This window comes from Larus michahellis, chromosome 8, assembly GCF_964199755.1.
Source record: "Larus michahellis chromosome 8, bLarMic1.1, whole genome shotgun sequence".
Classification (NCBI taxonomy): Eukaryota; Metazoa; Chordata; class Aves; order Charadriiformes; family Laridae; genus Larus; species Larus michahellis.
In genome coordinates this window covers 3,933,863-3,953,142 of record NC_133903.1, presented here as the reverse complement: position 1 = coordinate 3,953,142, position 19,280 = coordinate 3,933,863, and the positions used below count along the sequence as shown (strand labels likewise).

General features: G+C 38.3%; 1 protein-coding gene across 4 annotated transcripts in view; it reads right to left on the bottom strand.

The window, feature by feature from the left end:
* Nucleotides 1–19,280, bottom strand: part of SDK1 (sidekick cell adhesion molecule 1) — a 405,671-nt gene that overhangs the window by 257,475 nt on the left and 128,916 nt on the right. For all 4 annotated transcript variants that reach the window (XM_074596464.1, XM_074596462.1, XM_074596465.1 and 1 more), the window contains exon 5: nt 18,858–19,005. In XM_074596464.1, coding sequence (XP_074452565.1) covers nt 18,858–19,005 — 148 coding nt within the window. The remainder of the gene's footprint in view (nt 1–18,857; nt 19,006–19,280) is intronic.

Genomic DNA, 19,280 nt, shown 5'->3' with positions numbered 1-19,280 from the left:
TATTGCTATCTATGCTAATTTTTTTCTTAATTTAAAATCAAAAAATATCAGGTCAACCTCTAACACAGTTACCGTGGAATTAACGTTGCATATGCCAATTTAGTAACTTTTCATAAGTTCCATTGATCTGCCTTTGTGTCTGTGAGAAAAAGAAAATATGTAAGGGCTTTCTAGAAAAAAAAAAATCCTTAGATAGTAGAATATGGCATTATCACAACAGGAAAAAAAAATAGTTACTGAAGTGTTTAATGCTACAGAGGAGGCCAGAGAATGCAAAGAAGAAATAGGTGTTTCAGAGGAGTATTAATACTAAACATTTCAGACAACATTTTCAAACAGTTGCTTCCTCATTTCTGCTTCACCAGTAGAGCAATGGTGGAAGCAATGAATCCAGGTACCATAGTTTCAACAATCAAGTTGTCCCATGGGTCAGAGGAAAACCTACATAATAAGCAGCTGTGATGAATGTGGTTACTCTTTTCTCTCCTAGCACCCGTCATCTTAGAGTTGGACCAAGGGAGACTTAAGGGGACGTAATTTACCTCGAATAGCCCTGGTCCAGCAGAAAAAAAATACAATGACAGCAAGACGCGCTCAGTTCCCGGTACGTGCTGTTTGAGTCAGTGCCAACGTCAGGCCAAAGGATCACAAAAAGAGGAGAGAAAAAGGACTCCAGTACTTCCACATTATTTCTAAAGTCTATCTTATTAGCTAAATCTGCATACATAGAAACAAAGCTCAGGCAGAAGCAAATCAGTAAACGACACTCTAAAGAACTAAAATAGGGTGAATTTACCATTTTTTGCTGCTGCGGTGCCAACTGAGCCATTCAGCTACTCTGCCCAGGGCTGAGGGACTCTAATGAGATTGCCACTCCAGTCGTTGTTTCTGGGTGTTTTTGAAGGACTGGAATTATACTGGCAGTCATATAAGCCTTTGGATCGTTAAAATTTGTTAAAAACTAACATTCACAGATAAGAACCAATCAGCTGGGTCCTTTAACACACTTACAATAAATTACCAGGTAAACCCTCTATTTAAGCCACACTATTGTGTGTGTTCTACCTATCCATCTATCTAATTCCATAGTATTTGTTCTAAATATAGGACACTTCTGCCTGTTCTAAATAAGTGTTTCTAGCTTGCATCTAACAATAGATCCATACCTGATTTAGTTTAAATTTGGTCTTGCTACATTTTAAAGCATTTGCATTGTCCAGTACCTTGCAATAGAGTCAGCTGTTACTTAAGCCTGAAATTTCTCCTTCATCGGAGCCACCAGTTCGCAATTCGTACAGAGGAAACATCTTTTCAGGCAATTCAGTGGCACACCAGTGAAGACTCTTAACAGCTTGTGATTCTCAGTCCGTTTTTACTGAACAGTTAAAATGCGGCAAAGTAGGTCAGCGTCATCCCCCCAGAAGTTTTATGAGGAAGTTCCCAAAGTGAAGGCTCAAACACTAGATCAAAGGCACACCTAGACTGACACACGCAAGGATCCCTCTAGGATGTGCTTCCTTATGAAAAACTCTTGTTAGGTTCCACAGGAGCTTAAAGCCTGCACAAATGAAACAGTAACGTTTCCTTGTTGTTGTACTTTACAGCTCCTTGAAACACGCTGTTATTCTCTCCGAAGACTGTAATTGAAAGTTATAAGTTATAAAAACTGATTTATTCTTGCTGAAGGACTATTCAAAATGATCTGAACTAACTGAAATTTAAAGTTTAAAAACCACATCAATAGTTCTATCCTCAACATTTATTTAAAATCGGTTTCAAACAGAGCAATATGATATAATTTAAAAATGAATTCAACAGTTGTTTTTACTCCCTCAGAGAGCAGTTATTGCCTGTCATATAATTAAGTGAATATGCCAGTGACAGAATACACAAAGCAGCAGGGAGGATAGGAAAATGCTGAAGCTTCTTGTAGTCCATGAGCCTTTCGGCTCACCACAGTGAGAAAACCTGTCTAATATATTAGGAAGAGAGAATTAAAAGACATGATCAGAAAAACAAGAAATTGGAAGGAAACGCTCTATCAGTATATTTCATACTGGGTGTGAATCAATCCAGATGATGCTCAGCGAATTTTATGACACGTTACAAAACATACTGTTAACACTTTATCTCATATAAACATTTATTTAAAATTGATAAAAGTCATCTAAAAATAATAATATACCTTGAATAGCTATATAGAATGAATAAAAGATGTTCAAGACTGTAGTATCAATAATTCATCTACTCTATTCAAATCAGCCTAATGCGTGTGGTATGTACAGCTCTAGACACCTTTGACTTTTTTTTGTCTTCAATTATGAGATCCTCTATGATAAATAAAAGGAAATAGGAGGTTCTTCCTCATCTCTAGACAGGAATAAAGTGAATAGCAAGTTTTGTACCATTGAACTTCTCTTTTGAAATTAATGTCCTTGCAAGTTATCATTCCTCAAAACAAGAGATGTTTAACGTTGCAACTACGAAGCCAGGAGTCTTGCCCACGAGATACAGAACTGGCTTTCGCACACCATATTTTGGACGCCATAGCAGCCAGTAATGCTTCCAAGAATACTTATTAGCCTGTCTCGTCGCCACTGTCACTGATCCGCGGACACAGTATTCTCTACTTAAGCAATGCCATCAGAGATGACTGTCTGGGTTCAGAATAAAACTGCAAATACGTTAGACTGAAATACGTTAGCCAAAAATATTTTCATCAATAATTTTTGAAAACAACTTATAAAACAAAATTGTTCTTTGAAAAAAAGGACCTTTTCACAGATTTGGGTGTTGTTTCATTAAGTTTTCAAAGATATCCAATATTCAATCTACTGACATGATAATAGTGTTCAGCATTTCTTTTCTCTTTTCTTCAGACATGATAAAGGCATCCAAGGCCAAAATTCAGCCTGCTATTGAGGAGGGGAGCTCATCCTCAGGGCAGCATTACCTTCCTTCAAAACTTTCTACAGTCTGTGTGGTAAGAGGCTGCTTGCCTTAAACACCGAGCGTGGGCATGTGTATCACAGTCCGGGTTTCCCATTAGAAGACTCCTGGCAGGAATGCTTCTCTGAACACCAAGGGATCTCTAACCAAGATTCATGAGCACTATGTAAAACAGTTCCTGAAAGGAACAAAAAGGGGGGTGGTGGGGAAATAAAAATATTTAACGTAACATCCCATCAATTTATCGTGATAACTGACACCCAGGTTAGAACAATAGCACTGCAATGTTGGCACTGCCTGTTCCCTTCCTTTCTGGACACTTCATCTATTTAAATTCCTTAAGCCCAAGACAAGTTTCTTCCTGCAGAGGAGGACACCATTCGATCAAGTGGTCTACCCAGTACAGCCACAGACCTGCCAGAGCCGCTGCAGCCCCGCGCCCGCGGGCTGGGTACGACAAGGGAACGGCTGGTCCATGAGCATCTGTAGGAGGCGTGGAGGAGATCGGTAGAGGTGAGAGCCAGCTGCAGGTCTCTGTCACTGTATTCCACTTCAGGGGGACTTCACAAGGGGGTATTTCTTCCATGGAGATCTCGCTATGGTATTATTTAATCACAAATTCTCTAAATCATAGATTTATTTTTTTTTTTAAATCTATTTTTGAAAATTCTGAAGAAGCTTAATGAAAAATGCCTTCAGAAACTTAGACTAAAATGGCAGAAGCCAAAAATGAAACCCCAGCATAAAAGTTAGCGTGTGAGCAAAGTCAATAACACACTAACTGCTTTTCAAGAACAGAAGCAATTCTTCATGGTCTTGCCAGGGGAGATAAGCACAGTCGCGGAATACTAAACTCTGACACCAGTCCAATTGGGCCACCAAAGTCTCTGCACGTGGCCATGTCCTACTGTTGAGGAGACAAGATTATATTCCAAATAAACATACGGTTTTTGACAGAAATTCAGGTGTGATTCCTTGGAGGTGAGCTGCTGTTATACCACCTGTCCTGAATCCCACCCTTTAGAATCCAGAACTAACGAGCAAATTTTGGTCCTGTGCCTCTTACTGCTTCAACGCTCCACACGTGAGAACAATTTTCTGGAAGCTTCCAATTGCCATAGAATTTTTTTTGTGGATTTTTTTCTACCATTGATTAAAGATAATCACGAAAAGAAAACTATGGCTACTAATTGGTGAAGTTGTAAGGGAATATATTGAGATGATTATCGACTTAATGAAGCTGGCATTGAAATACATTTTCCTGATCTGCTTACTCCGTGTACTGTGTCTTCTAACTGGATAATATGCTGTGTTTTCACTCAGCCTCAGTAAATAACAGACTGATCTCTCTTGTTTGCGAATGACAGCAAACACAGTTCCAGGAAAAATAATAAAACAAACCAGCACAACGTGCAAGGCAAGTATCAGCCATTTCATTCTCAGTGAAAACAAGCTTTGTAGAGAAATGCTTGTTTCAACATACTTAAACTTGATGCCAATTCGCAATTAGAAATTTAATTTTGAACTATTTACCAATCAAAAATAAAACGGTGGGCAAATTTCCTATGAATGTGTTTTTTCAAGTGCAAATCCACACAGATTGATTTACAAAGCTAAGTTATATGCACCTTCTGAGGAGGAAAAACTAAAGTGATCAGTTAAAACATCCCACCCTTCCTCTAATTTCAGTAAAGGTTAATGAGTTTTTCAATGCATTTTTTCTTGTTCTGTCTTTATTTACTAGTGCATTGAGAACAGCCTTTTTCCACTGAACGAGCACCGAGTGAAAACTGGTTGGCTTTGACTTCCTACCACCGATCTACCATAACCACTCCAACCTTTCCCTGTAAACACCCACTTTTTTTATTCTGCGTATATATTCCAGCTTCAATTCTCATCTTTCAAATACCAATCCCTTTTTCCAGGCTCTGGAAATTTCACAGCGTTCATCTTAAACCACTTTGGATCTCTTGATGGATACAAGCGCTCCCTTGCAAGAAAACCCACTGAAGGGCCCGAGTCCGAGGTCTAGACTACTGCGTGAAGGTTCCTAGTGTGTAGTGTGCAGGTGAAATATGAATATAAAGCATTTAAGGTGCTTCCTAGAGACCACCAGAAGGCTATCATCTCAGGTGGACACTGCCAGCACAGAACTTCAAGTTGTGCCATGATGAGCAAACTAACCAGGACTATTTGGTTTTTAAACATAGTAAGCGAAGCATATGTTACTCTTTCGTGACAAATGATTTGTCAGTAAAAAATATAGATGATTAAAAAAATCAGCTCTTAATTTCTGGAGTGTATACAGAAGAAATTAACTCTTGAGTTCCACAGACGATCAGTCTGTAGCAATTCTTGGCATAACTTTAAAATTACTCGTGTTCTAAATGCTGTATGCATATTAACTAATTAATCTCACAAAACGTGAAATAGATTTGTAAGTATTAGCATATGCCCTGAAGCGTGAGATTTCATTACCTTTACCATTATTTTAGCTTTCATAAAGATAAGTGTTAACAGTAACACAGAATGAACCAAAGGAAAAAGAGGTGGTTACCTGCCCCTAGAGCATTTGATTTGAAAATCTTCCAGGAGCTGCAATATTCCAAAGCTTGAGTGCAAACACACAAACAAACATTTATGTAAATTGACTGAACATATCACTGATACAACTAATGGTAAAGAAAAACCCAAACAAAACCAAAACCCAAGCTCCAGATATTTTCTTTATGTCTTTCATGATTCGAACACTGTGTTCCATAAAGCTTTGCTAATGCGGTCGCAAATGACTGCAAATTCTGTTCCAGTTGCCAGGAAGATAACTAAGATGCACAAAGTACAAGAAGTGGCACAATTGTCTTTCCGTATTCTAAAAATATTAGGACATTTTCCTTGTCATTCTCTGGATTATCTGTATCCCGTACAGATTTGACCAATTATATTTGACCATTCTATATAAGTATATGCAAATAGATATCTGTAATGGCATTATGATATTTTTTGTCCTTATTTAGGGCATCTAATACTATCTTCACTATTTACAACACTAATGGGCAGGTGTCTACATTATAAATAAAGGAAATCAGAGTAGAGATTTCCAGTGATGCAGTTCACTCCTGCTCGGTATTCTGAATAGGAAAATAGTTTGTTCATTACAACATTTAGTTCAAAACGTTACCTGGAAAACACAGGTACGTGGTTCCAGTCCCACAAATCTTTGACCACTCTACACAGAAGTCATTACAGAAATAAGACTTCTTGATGTAGAAGCAGTGGCCTGAATTTTACGAAAGTATAAATCTAATTTCAGTTTTAAGCAGTTGATATTTGTAACACAATTATTTTTATCTTGTAACCTTGAAGGGAAGTTGAGAGATTTGTAAAAAGGTAAAAGACCTTCTAAATTTATAATGTACCAGTAAGAGTACAGTCAAGTGATTGTGTTGTAAACGCCTTCAAAATCCAGCTGTGTTGCTTTTCTTTACTACTTAGCAACTTTTTCAAATGTTGCATGTAGGAATGAGGTTATTTTGCAAAAACTGTTGATTCAATTAAACAATGCTTAACTAAAATATGTTTTTTAAATCTTCAAACGGAGATCAGATCCTATAAATATTTATGCAAATAAATGCAGTAAGTTCATCCCATGCTTAAAGAGAAGTAAACGGTTTAGCACTCTTCCATGAAAACACTATGCAGGGATCACGCCTGCAGTACAGTAAGCAAAATGACTCAAGGGCTCATTCAGTGCCCAAGCCTGCCAAGAATACCGCAAAATTTTCCCTGAGAATCTGAGTTTTCACGATAATTAAAAAATGAAATGAACTTATACAATACCCTTATTAATTTTGCTAAGTTGTATCAACAAAAGAGCAGATGAAGGAAAACTTCATCCACTACAGTGGATGACGTACAATGGTTCTACATTAGAACTTTCAAAAACTCTAATAAGCTGGTATTAAGAAAACTGCATTCTCATAGAATAAGATGCAAAATAATGAGATTGAATCGAATTTTGAATGAGATAAAAATAAACATTACATATAAATGGTCGATTCAGAGTTTGGCAGAGTTAGTTCTGGACAATCCTGATGTTTCTATAATTGGCTGCTGTTGAATGATTAAATTGTGATATGGCAAAATTGCAAAGCACAGAGCAGTATTTATCTACTCATGACAAGTGAATGAAGAAGGCTGAAAGGAAAAACAAGCATTAACTTGGGCTTTTGGAAAGAGCAGCATAAGCCATTCATGTGCCAAAATGACCTAGAACAATTCTGATATAAATGAGTAGGCAACTAAATCTTCTCTTCTCGTTTGTTCTATTTTGAGCTATTCTAGAAAGGTTTCCATTTTTACTCCCTTCAGTTATATTGCCACTGATTCTTCTCACTACAATTACTTAAGTTAAAATGCCACCGATGCCACTGAAGTGAGACTGACTCGGAAGACCTGGGCCCTTCGCTCACCCCGGACGCCGCCAAGGAGCCCCTCGCTGCTATCACGGGTTGCTCGTTGCTATCACAACACGGGCTGGGGAGGCAAACCTTTCCTGCTCTAAAGACTGTTGTTTCCCCACCCAAACATGCTCCAGCCTCTCCATGCCTCTGCCCGGAATACCTTCCCCTCCGCTTTCTGGCTAGCATAACACAGGGTAAAATAATCTATAATAGTTAAAAGATTAAAGTACAAAGAGCTTCTTAAGTGTGACTATATTAAAGGAGTAACTGTTGGAAGAGAAAGTAAATGTCAAAGGAAGAGGGTGCACCTTCAAAGCTCACCCAATGCACTACACTTAAAAATGTAAATTTAAAAACCTTATTAAAATACTAGATTTTATATTAGCATTTATAAAGCACAAGCTCAGAGTCCTTTTCATAATTCTGGTAAATCCCTTTTGCAGTTTAATAAAAGAAGATATCCAACATTTGCATGTGAGTAAAGACCCAATGGGCTTTTTTTTTTTTAAGGTCTGCATGCGAGTAGAAAATGCAAACCTTTGGCAAGTACTTTGATGTTATACAAAGGAAGGTTTTATGATTATGTTATTTCAGAGGCATAAATGAAGTATTAGGGAATTAAATTTAAACTATTAGCAAATCATCTGTCATCTGGCTGGGTAACTTAGATCTGTTGTCCTACTGTCTGACCATTTTACATCACGTATATGCTCTTTATATTACACAAGTTATATAGGAAACAAAGTGCAGCAAATACAATGTGTCCCCTTTGCTTCTGGTGTAAAACAATCTGTGTGTGCTAATACAAACCCATCAAAAGAACAAAAAAGTAAGTACCGCATTTGATGATCATGCACATTTTACTATAGAAATGATTAAAATTCACACCTACCAGTCACAGAATATATTAGAACAGATTAAGTGAATACCCCGTTGGGTGCAGCAGGCTTCAGAGCAGATGACAGCAGTCTCAGAGACCCCATAATTCATTACTATCTCCCAGCGAGAAAAAGAGAATTCTAAAAGGTGTTCCTCAATCAGAGATTTTCCCACCAATGAAATAGTTTTGCTTAAATAATTAAAAACATCTGAAATTACATTCAGATCCTTTATTCATCCAGTATTTCCTCTATAGGTTTCATAAGAGAAAGCAAGGTATATTTTACCCACTAGTTTTCCAACTTCATGCTTGGTATTTTTTTCCATTCTGGAATTGTTTCCCGAATAAAAGTGGCTTCCCAAAGAGACAAGAGGATGACAGCTGAAATTGTACCTTTATGAATCTTGATTAGTGAACCTTCAGTACCATAAAGTTTTTTATGTAGTGAAATTAACACTGACAGCTATGGATTAGAAGCTATCAGGCATTAAAATATTAAACCGCCACTTCTCTTTATTTCACTGAAACAAGAAGATCTTGATAACTCCCTGTTTTTATTAAATTATCAGTGACATATTAGCTTATTTCTTGTACTGGAATTTTAAAATCATCAACATACAACAAAGGCCTATTTACAAGATTTCTTCAAGGTATTTTCACTGCGTCTCCTAAAAGGTTTCTTGAAAATAAATTCATTTATTCTTCAGATAATGCTGTTGAAACCACAGTTGGGTCCATTCAATGCCAGATCTAGGACCCAGCCAAGTGGTTGCACAATATTCTCTGCACCCTTAGCTGCCACTTACCAGGTATTTATCACCCCCCTCTTTGCAGGAGGGTTTTAGCTACACGTATGTATGCAGACAGGTCCATCTCTTTAAAAATACAGCTTGATTTCTTCACAATTGTGCTAAACATGAATAAAACATTGATAAACAAGCCAACACAAAGATGTGAGGGCAGATATTTAGTTTAGAAAGTGGGTTTGTGATAAATATCGCAACAGTGGATTACATGACCTAGGCTCGGTGTCACGCAGAAGGAAGAACTGAGAATTTTTGAGGCACTTCCACTAACCTCCACACACTTCAGATTTGGGACAGACACAGTTTGTGAGGAAATAAGATTTTGGCGAGCAGAAACTCTGGGATAAGATTACCAAGGGACAATACGATACCTGACACCCTTAAAAGCAGGAGCCTTCACATACCATTTGCCCCCTCAAGGCAGGGCATTTTTCCATTCTTCCTTATCACAGTCCCAGTTAAAAAAGTAGTAAGGACACTTCATGGAAACATCCAATATTGGCTGCATATATTGGAGATTATTGACATTTTCTCTCTCCTTGATCATAACATTTCTGCTAACTTGTGAAAAATGTGAATAAAAATATAAATAAATTAAAATTAAATGTACATAGAATTTTAGAAGTGTATTAGGAGGTTGTCGCTGCAGTATCTTATCTGTTGGGTAAACAGAAAATGCAGCTGTCTAACAACAGCCATTGAAATTTATAAGTATCCCAATAAACTCTGCTTCTTGTCGCTGCTCAGGCCGATTTCAGTTCCCATGGAAACGGATGATGGATTGCCAAAAATGAAATTTGATGTTTTAAAATAATCAGTGATTTGAACTGGTGATTATTATGAAAGTATTGCACTCTTCTTCCAGTGAAGAGGTATTATGCTGGGAGTAGGAAAAGAACACATGGCAGCTGGCAGACAGCAACGGAGCTGTTAAAATTCTTGCAAATGGTATCAGTTGCTGAATGACAACTGCAAATGCAGTTTCTTGAAAAATCATTGAGCAAAAGCTAGCAAAACTCTATTTTAAAAAGTGAACAGCCTTTGAGGTTTTGGAGAAAAATACATAAAATGTTGTTGCACAGATCTTAGCTTCAAAGCTTTCAAGTGCTTTTCCTAAATAAGGTCTCCTTTACACCTGTATTTTGAGAATTCAAGTAGCCAGGAACATATAAGCTAGAAATTGCTGGATGATACTTCTGCCTTTTGAGCTATGAATTTATTTGTCAATTACACATTAGGTTCCAATCCTACAAATAAGCCACTACAAACAAAGACAAAATGTGGCAATGTTCAGTTTTCCAGTGACTGGAGGGTAGGTTCAGAGGGGACGTATGTCTGGGGGGGATCAGTGGCAATATGGGGGGTTGTGGTGGGAGTTTGGATTGAGAGAGTCAGTCAGATTCTGGGGCCTCCAGCCTCCCTCTTTTGGGGAGGCTGGCTTTTGTTGCGATGGGGCTTCACAATAAGACAGTGGCACGAGCACAGGCCACGCTCTCAGGACACTGGCACTGCCGTGTGAGTGGAGGTGGAAAACCACCACTCCCACATCACAGTCTTCCCAATTCCTCCTCATCCACCCTCTCCTCCTCCTGGGGTTTGTGACCATTTCTCCAGGCCATGGCATCTTCTAACTTCCTCTCTGTGCCTTTCCTTTCCTCCATCAGGGTTGAACAACACAATCCACCTCCCACCGGTATCCGCAGACTTCACACGTGCACCTGTCCTAACCCAACTATGGTTTTCTTCATTTCTGTGCTGACAGCATGTACCAGCCAGGTGGAAGGGAAGGAGAGGCATGGATTTCCTCCAGCATTTCCCTTTCTTATCCTTTCCACTGGCCACTGCTATGATGAAAAGTAGGTTGATCTCTTTTACGCTTTCCCTGCTTTAGTGACAGGAGTTAGGAGGGAAAAGCAAGGAGAATAAAGCCGAGCAAGTGGTGGCTGTGGTCACCCCAGTAAACAGACGCCTTGTTTGTCTATGTCTGGAATCGGTCCTGACATGTAAAACAACAGATTTGTGTATTATATAAAAAAAGCCAGAGGCATATATTAAGAAATAAAAGGTAGTGTTAACACGCAGCAGACAAATAGATTTCATATGACCATTGGCAGAGTTTGCCTGCTTTTTCTCACTTCTAATTACAAGATGCCTTCACAGAGTTTCAGCAGTTCCAAAAACCACCCCTCCCATACAGATCAGATAGACCCATGGAACCCCAGACAGGGCATTTACAATTCATTTAAATTCATTTGGAATCTGTTAGATGAAGGCCAAATACAAACCAGCTAAAGATTCCACTCACAACTACGGATCAGAGATAAGCCATAGGCAGGCTGCCAGCTTCCTCCTTTCTCTGCAACATTAATTAATGTAAGGTCTGCTTCGCATTTGCTTCCATGTACCAAATTCTTTAAATTCAAGTTGAATACTGTTAACAAAGTAGACTTGATGCAAATCAACCACAAAAGCCACAATACATCCCCAGAGCGCAAAGTTCTGTGGGTTTTTTTTCTTCCTGAATCACACAACAGTTTTCAATAGGAAACTGAATCTGACAAAATGGTAGGCTTTTTAAATTACTCTGCATAAATCTGTATTATAAAATTACAAACTTATATGTCTTAACACCTTTGCACATCATCTAAAACTCCACTAGAATCATGAGGAAAGACAGCATTTGTCCATTTCTGCATAGAAAGAAAATTAATAATCCTTTGTAGTATACAGCCAGAAGTACTGACAGATACATTTTACTTCATTCAGTTTTGATTAATAAAAGTTAATTGGTAAACATAAGACATTATCTTCTGCTATATTTGATAAGTCACAAGGATTTTGTATCTATTTCCATAAAAACAGAGATATGTGAGGTGTCATAGGAGGTATTTTTTCCCCAGGGATTTGTGAACAACTGTCACTTGTTGAGCATAAAGCAATAGTTTTCTTTTGCATATTTGCTCTTAAGAATGACTGCAATGCTTTTAAATAGTCTTATCTTGGCTGCATATTGAAATATTTCCATTTGTAGACAGAGTATTTCAAAGATGCACAGAAAAAAGTTTTTTCAGAAAAGCACGTTAGTTGTTTAAGGATTATGTTAATGATTTGTCCCTAATATCATAATTAGTTCTGACGAGGAAATGCAGCAGATGCAAGAAGTGAGCCCAAAAGTACGACGACAAGGAGTCCTCGTATTTACCCACCTCTAAATTGGATATGATTTTTAAAAAACGGTGTAAGTTCACTTTCAAAGAGTAATGCTAATAACACTTTTTGTAGTCCATATTTTCTCCCTTAAAGTACATTTGTCCCCAGAAAGCAACAAGCTCATAAATCAATTTCTACTGCAAGCTGTGATAACTAAATCATACTTAGCACGAAAAGGTTTCCTTCCAGTGACACTTCCATTCCCTTTGTTTTACAAATTCCAAATCTATGATTAATAAAGGTAGTGGCACATAAAATGATTTTGTTCTTTAAATGTGATCATCTTAGGAAAAACAATATCCAACAGTCAGATTTTCCTGTTAGATGGTGATCTTTAAAATTTTATTGAAATTTACAGCTGTTGAAGATTGTGCTGAAAGATACTGTGAGCAGCTGAGGCCCATTAAAACACAACAGTAGTTCCACGCGTCCACTCTTTTTCTATCAAAACATATGGATTTTACAGTGCTAGCATAATGGCAGCAGCTTCTTCCCCTGGCTTATAAAAAAAAAATATATATATATATATATATTAAAAAACCCTCTGTGGTTTGTGGTCCAAATTTGTAATGAAACATATTGGTCAAATCCCAAAATGTGCCTCGCGTCTCATCGGTCGGAGCACCTCTTTTGGGAGGAATCCCCTTCCACATGAGCCTCGATAAAAGGCGTGTTCTTTGGCAGCAGGTTTTTTCTGCTGTCCCTCTTCCACCCTGTGACGGGCTGTGTTGCTCCTACGTGGTCCCCAAATACGACTTGGCCTCCCTCCCCCTTCATCTAAACCAACACACGAGATTGCACCCGAAAAGTTAAGATGTCTGAATAAATTAATCTTTGAAACATATGTTTAAAACCTGTGGCAAACAAATTATGAGCAGAGAGAAAAACAGTGAGGCTGAAGCTAGACATGACAAACAGCTTTAGAAAATAATCCTGGGATTTGCTTACCCTGAGGTGTTAACGTTTCCCTCTGCTGAACACAGTAGACAATAACATTCAAAACAGTCCGCTGACAGCATCCAGGACTGCTCAAACTGAGCACTTGAAGAGATGATGGGAGATTTCCCTACAGTCTTTCATACGCACAGGGGCCTTGGGGATAACAGTAAAATTTCACGTAAGATGATACCTAGTGCCGCCTGCTCCTTCAAATTGAAATTACTCAATGGAGAAGTTTGGTTAAATAAATGAATAACAGGATATTAATGACTTTCAGTTTAAGGAAATAATTTAATTCTACAAAATATTCTTCTTTTTCAGGTACTGACTTTAAAATTAAGATGGAGCCTGTAAAAGCTACAGACAGATAAAAACAGCTTATAGATTTTTTGTCACGTCTCTTCCTGCTGAGAGGTGTCACTCCACTTTATAAAGTTAGCAGACTTAAGAGATCTGCAAACTTTTTTTTTTTTAAAGTATCGCTCAGCTAATACACTGCAGAGTTGACAGTCTCTGAATTTATTGTTCAGTAATGCTAATCATCACCATTTTAATTAAAGTATTAGCCTGTGTATGTGAAAAGTAATTATGTGCAACTAACGTAAGTTGTACGACGGGCTAGTATTTGCAGAGAAATGCATTGCTGTCACTAGAACTGCTGGTAGAAAATGAAGCGGTGTTTGTTTTAAAGTGACAAATGTATACATGGCACGTTAAGTGAGCTGCTATCACCAAGGCAAAACCTAATCTAATGTTAACGTCAGCCCCAAATCTGACATATTATTCTTAGATACTTTAATTTTTCTCATCTTTTAAAGCCTATTTAGCCACAGCTACTTTTTTTTTTTTTTTGAGACTGTCATTAATATATTTAAAATTTTACTTAACAAAAGACTTGTAAATCTGCACCAGCTTTGCTTATTTGCAAGGTATTGTGAGTGTTCAAAACCCCAGCAGGTCGTATTTGACAGTAGTTTGTGCCTAACGGACTTTGATTCCAGGATCTGTCGGCACATTTAGTCTCTACAAGAGTTAGTAATGACCACACACATTCAAATGCAAAATGAATCACTCTTACTGCAAAAAATAGATATTAAACTCATGTATACCTAAATGCAAGGCAATTCATCTTCCCTGTCTGGTGGGATGAAGTGCATTTGTAAAGCGTTTTGGTTCATTAACAGTGAACTAAGCGACAAAATGTCCACCCAGCTGAAAGGGACACCCAGAAATGCCTTTATACGCCAAAGATTAACTTTCCTATTTTGTGGCAGACATAATTCCACTAACATAAGACCTGAGTTAATATTCATCTAACTGCAGCTTACTAGTGGAAAAAAATAGTTTCACTGTAAGAAAGTTAATGAAGACAGTAATAATGTCTCCATAGTAGAAGTTTTCTTCTTAAAGAAGAAACCAACAATAAATGAATTGATGGCTAGAGTGAACCATTTCAGTGAAAAAGTCCTTCACTTCGAAAAAGGTAAAAAAATCCTCCAAGAGTACTAAGAATTTAATTTCTCAATACCACAACTGAAAGGCAATTGTAGACCTTGACAGTGCTACCGTCCTTTGTGCCTCTTCAAGGTACTGTACATGCCTCGTGTAAAGAAAGTTAAATGCGCTCTGCTTTTAAGCCTGATGAAGTACACCCAGGCAAGGCGAGCCAAAGACCTGACATCTCAGAGTAGCAATTTCTTTTGATGCAGTTCCCTTTAGAGAGGCTATTGTTTTCCGTAAGATGTGAAGAGAAACAGGCAAAATCGTCCCATCAGTCAAGACCCTGGATAACAGTGCAGTTGCAATTCCACATTAGTCTACTGGTCTATTTGGAAAACATTAATCTGTCTCGGTGTGACGTGAAGCCTTTTCTAAAACTTCTTGGGAAATTTTCATGTAAGATGATAATAAAAAAGATCCCAAACCCTAGTTCCTCTCCTTACTTATTTTCTCTTGCTGTTGATCTTCTCTCTGTTGGTCTTTTCTGATTCTCCACTTCATACTTTTCTAGCATGTGCACAGCTTCCTCCCGATGCTCTAGAAACAGCCCTTGAAAATATCAAGCTGAGGCTTCGGTGACAGATAATGCACAAAAGCCAAAATGAATATAAATGCACACTGTACTAAGCAGGGGGGGAATTTTGAGACTTAAATTTTTAAATACACACCATCATGTCACACTAGCTCTGCTGCAGATTTGTTAGTTGCCTTAAGTCATAAACTATGGCAACAACCCCATGAGTATATGCAGGCCATTTGCTCCACATTCATACATTATACAGGGATTTGTTGACATTACATGCCCATTCATTTAGGAAGAACTTGTCATGCTATTCTTGTTTTTATCTGGGGGCTTTAACAAAATATTATGGCACCAACACCACTAAAATGGGAATTAATACATAGTTATTTGCTGCAAAAATTCCACCATGAGTTGCACTACAAGTTAAATTAAACAGAATATGCAGTTTGAAAAAAATTACCTATGTCTCAAAGGAAACTTTCTCTTAGAAAATATTACAGCCATGCGCACTCACAGAGCAGGATTACCATTCTGACTTAAAAAAAGGTGAAACCTAAACTACCCACTGAATCTTTTTTTTTTTTCTTCCCAGCCTAAAAACCTGACCTTATTCAGTGCAATGATCAGTAAGGGAAAGCGGAAGTTACAGGTTTGTTACACCTGGTCATCGGGATTCAGGAATATCCACCCTGGTGAGAGCCCCCTGCAGCGCTGCCTCCAGCTCTGGGGCCCCCAACATCAGAAAGACATGGACCTGCTGGAGCGGGGCCAGAGGAGGCCACCGAGATGCTGGGAGGGCTGGAGCCCCTCTGCTGTGGGGACAGGCTGAGAGAGCTGGGGGGGTTCAGCCTGGAGAAGAGAAGGCTCCAGGGAGACCTTCCAGTCCCTTCCAGTCCCTAAAGGGGCTCCAGGAAAGCTGGAGAGGGACTCTGGATCAGGAAGGGGAGCCAGAGTACGAGGAGTAATGGCTTCAAACTGGAAGAGGGAAGACTGAGATTAGATCTCAGGAAGAAATTTTTTATGCTGAGGGTGGTGAGCCCCTGGCCCAGGTTGCCCAGGGAAGCTGTGGCTGCCCCATCCCTGGAAATGTTCCAGGTCAGGTTGGACGGGGCTCTGAGCAACCTGATCTAGTTGAAGATGTCCCTGCTCACGGCAGGGGGTTGGACTGGATGGCCTTTGAAGGTCCCTTCCGACCCAAACATTAAGGCTTTTGCACGAGTAAGAGTTAACTTGACCAACTATTTAAATGAATTGTTCTCTTAAAAATTGCTGCAGATAAAATATGGGGCAATGCCAACTTTGTCTGTATTCAAGAGGCACTGATGAGAAGTTATTGGTACCATAACCACCACTGCTGGCCTCATTTGTAGCACCGCTGATTTCCCCAGTCTGCATACACCGCAGCGATGTCACACTTTGAAATCATTATTAGAGCTGACAGGCTAGCTGATTGATTTGGCCAAATCATTGTAAGCTTGTTTAAGAGGATTAAAAAAGCTTTATATTGATTTAGCAATATAAGGTACTTTTAATCAGTTTAAAGAGCATCCATACAAGGTGGTTGTATCAATTTAACTGACCAGTTTAGCAGGTTATCCGGTCAGATTGATGCATCAGTCTAACTGGATCAGGTGCTAAACAGATCAGTTAAATTGAGACACCTCTTTGTGTACTGAAAACATGTGTTAAATGCACAAATTGCTCCACAGATAAGAAACGGAGTTCCCATTAGATATTTTTACACTTCTCACAGTTTTATAGGCACCCTCTCCTTGTCTCAGGTTTCCTGGATTTTTAGGGCTGCCATATTTGCTTCCCGAATTTCACGGGCAGCATTATGTGAGTGGATGCTATATGGTTTTTCCAATACTTGGAGGGAGCAGCAGACCTTCTGCACTGATGATTGGTGTGCGTACCATAAACCTGTCACTTCCTGAACTTATCAGCCTCACTACTCGATATATATCAAACTTCCAAGGAGGTGCAGGCTTTCAGCATGTGTACTTCTACTGCCTAAGTGTTCAGAAATTCCTACACAGGCCAGACAAATACCCTCAAATTCCTTTCAGACAAAATTTGTGACCAGAGAAATAAAACATATGTGGAAAACTTTAGGTATATTTGACCCCTACCATAGAACAGAGTTTTACAATGTTCCCATTTGTAAGAGCTATGAATTACAAGTGATTTTACCCCAGCATTCCCAACAAGATAAAGCATAATATATAAATATTAGGATTTTATATTAAAGATACATTTGCAGTTTTCCCAAACTGTAAGAGAACTCACATAAATGTCATTTTCAGCCATTGCATGCTTGCCTAGGTCACTCTGTTCTGTTCCCCAGTAGCCGTTCCCAAGAAAGTGTCTGATACCTGGATAACAAGGCTTTTTTACCATCTGCAAATTTTTGATTTGTGTATTCTCAGCACTGACAAAAGAAAATTTGTAATGTGGCAGGAGTGGAGAAAGTAGATTCTTAATGGCTAATAACTCAGGATTTGTCACTTAGCCCTCTTCAAGAGATTGCCCAGAAACCCATTGTTTCATCTTCCAGCTTGTTTCCCATCAAATTACTATTAAATTATTCATAAATTATTACATATTTGCTTCACATCCCTGCAATACTAATTTTAACAGTTTCAAAAAGCCTGTAATACTAGCTTTCAGGTTTAAAAAATGCACATAAGCAGCAGTAAAATGTACAGTACAGATGAATAAAATTAAAATCCAAGAAGAGTTTTCCCTTTCTTTCCCTCTTAAGACTCCCCATCCTTCTGGAACTTAGCAATATCCCATTACCATCAGTTGCAAGCACATCTATCCCTTTGAACACATGAAAATATAATATGCAGATAAAAATAACCACCAACATTCTTGGCATTTCAATAGTTTCCTCATAAATTAGGCAAGTAGAAAAAGATTTTATCTACATTTCTTAATATTACAGCTAACCCCTTCAGTCTCTAAATAAATCTGTGCAGGTAAAAACACAGGATGGCTTCATAGCTGTTTCAGGAAAGGATAAATGAGCACACCTTGAGATAATAACTAATCAAAGTGCAAGTACTGTGCCATTAGTGGGTGAGCAGCTAATTAGTCAAAAAGAAATAAAACTGTCATTGCAGGCTGAAAAGATAAGGAAAAAATAAGCAATATCTAGAATTTTATCGTGGGGAAAATAATATTAAGCATAAATCCACGTAAAAAAAAATCAGACTCATATATTAAAAAAGAAAAATCTCAGTATTCATTTAGTTAGTCCACTCAAGTAAACGTAATTGAGAGATGAGCATTTACTTTTCCAAAACGTATCACGAAAATGAATAGCGTGAAGGAAGTGCAGACATTCTGTGTATCTACTCCCTTATGCTGCACCAGGACCATTAAAATCACATGAATTATTTTGTCAAACTGCTTAGGAAGTTCAGAGATGGTCTTAAAATAGTCATTTATCACAAACTTAGTATGAACAAGGCTACTTTATTCTCTTTAAACCTTAATTAGTGTACTTAAAATGTAAGTTGCGTTATCAAATGTAATTAATCATATTTTAGGGTGGGGGTATTTTGAGCTTTGAATTGACTTACATTCTGCTGCTTGGTATAATCTTGTGCCCGTCTCTAAACCATGTCACTTGTGGTCTTGGGTAGCTGAGTATGTGGAGGAAGTTCAGAACTGCAGCTTGTCCTTGAGTCACTGTTTTTCTCTGGTTTGTGTCCATGAAATTTCCCATGTCTGCAAAGAAAAAATGATACTAAGAGTCCTGGAAGTTCTTGTCTCTCTCCCCCAAAAAACAACTGTGTTTTACGATAGTCATTGGCATTGCTATAATTAGTCAATATGACACTATGGATCATGAGACAGTGTTGATTAATACAGATTTCTATGAGCAGTAAGGCATAAGGCAAAGCCAAGTGCTGCTGGTGCACACAAGAAGTGCATCGGTCAGCAGTACTGCATGGCCTCAGCGTTCCTTTGCAATAACTGAGTCTGGTTTTAGCTGAAAATGA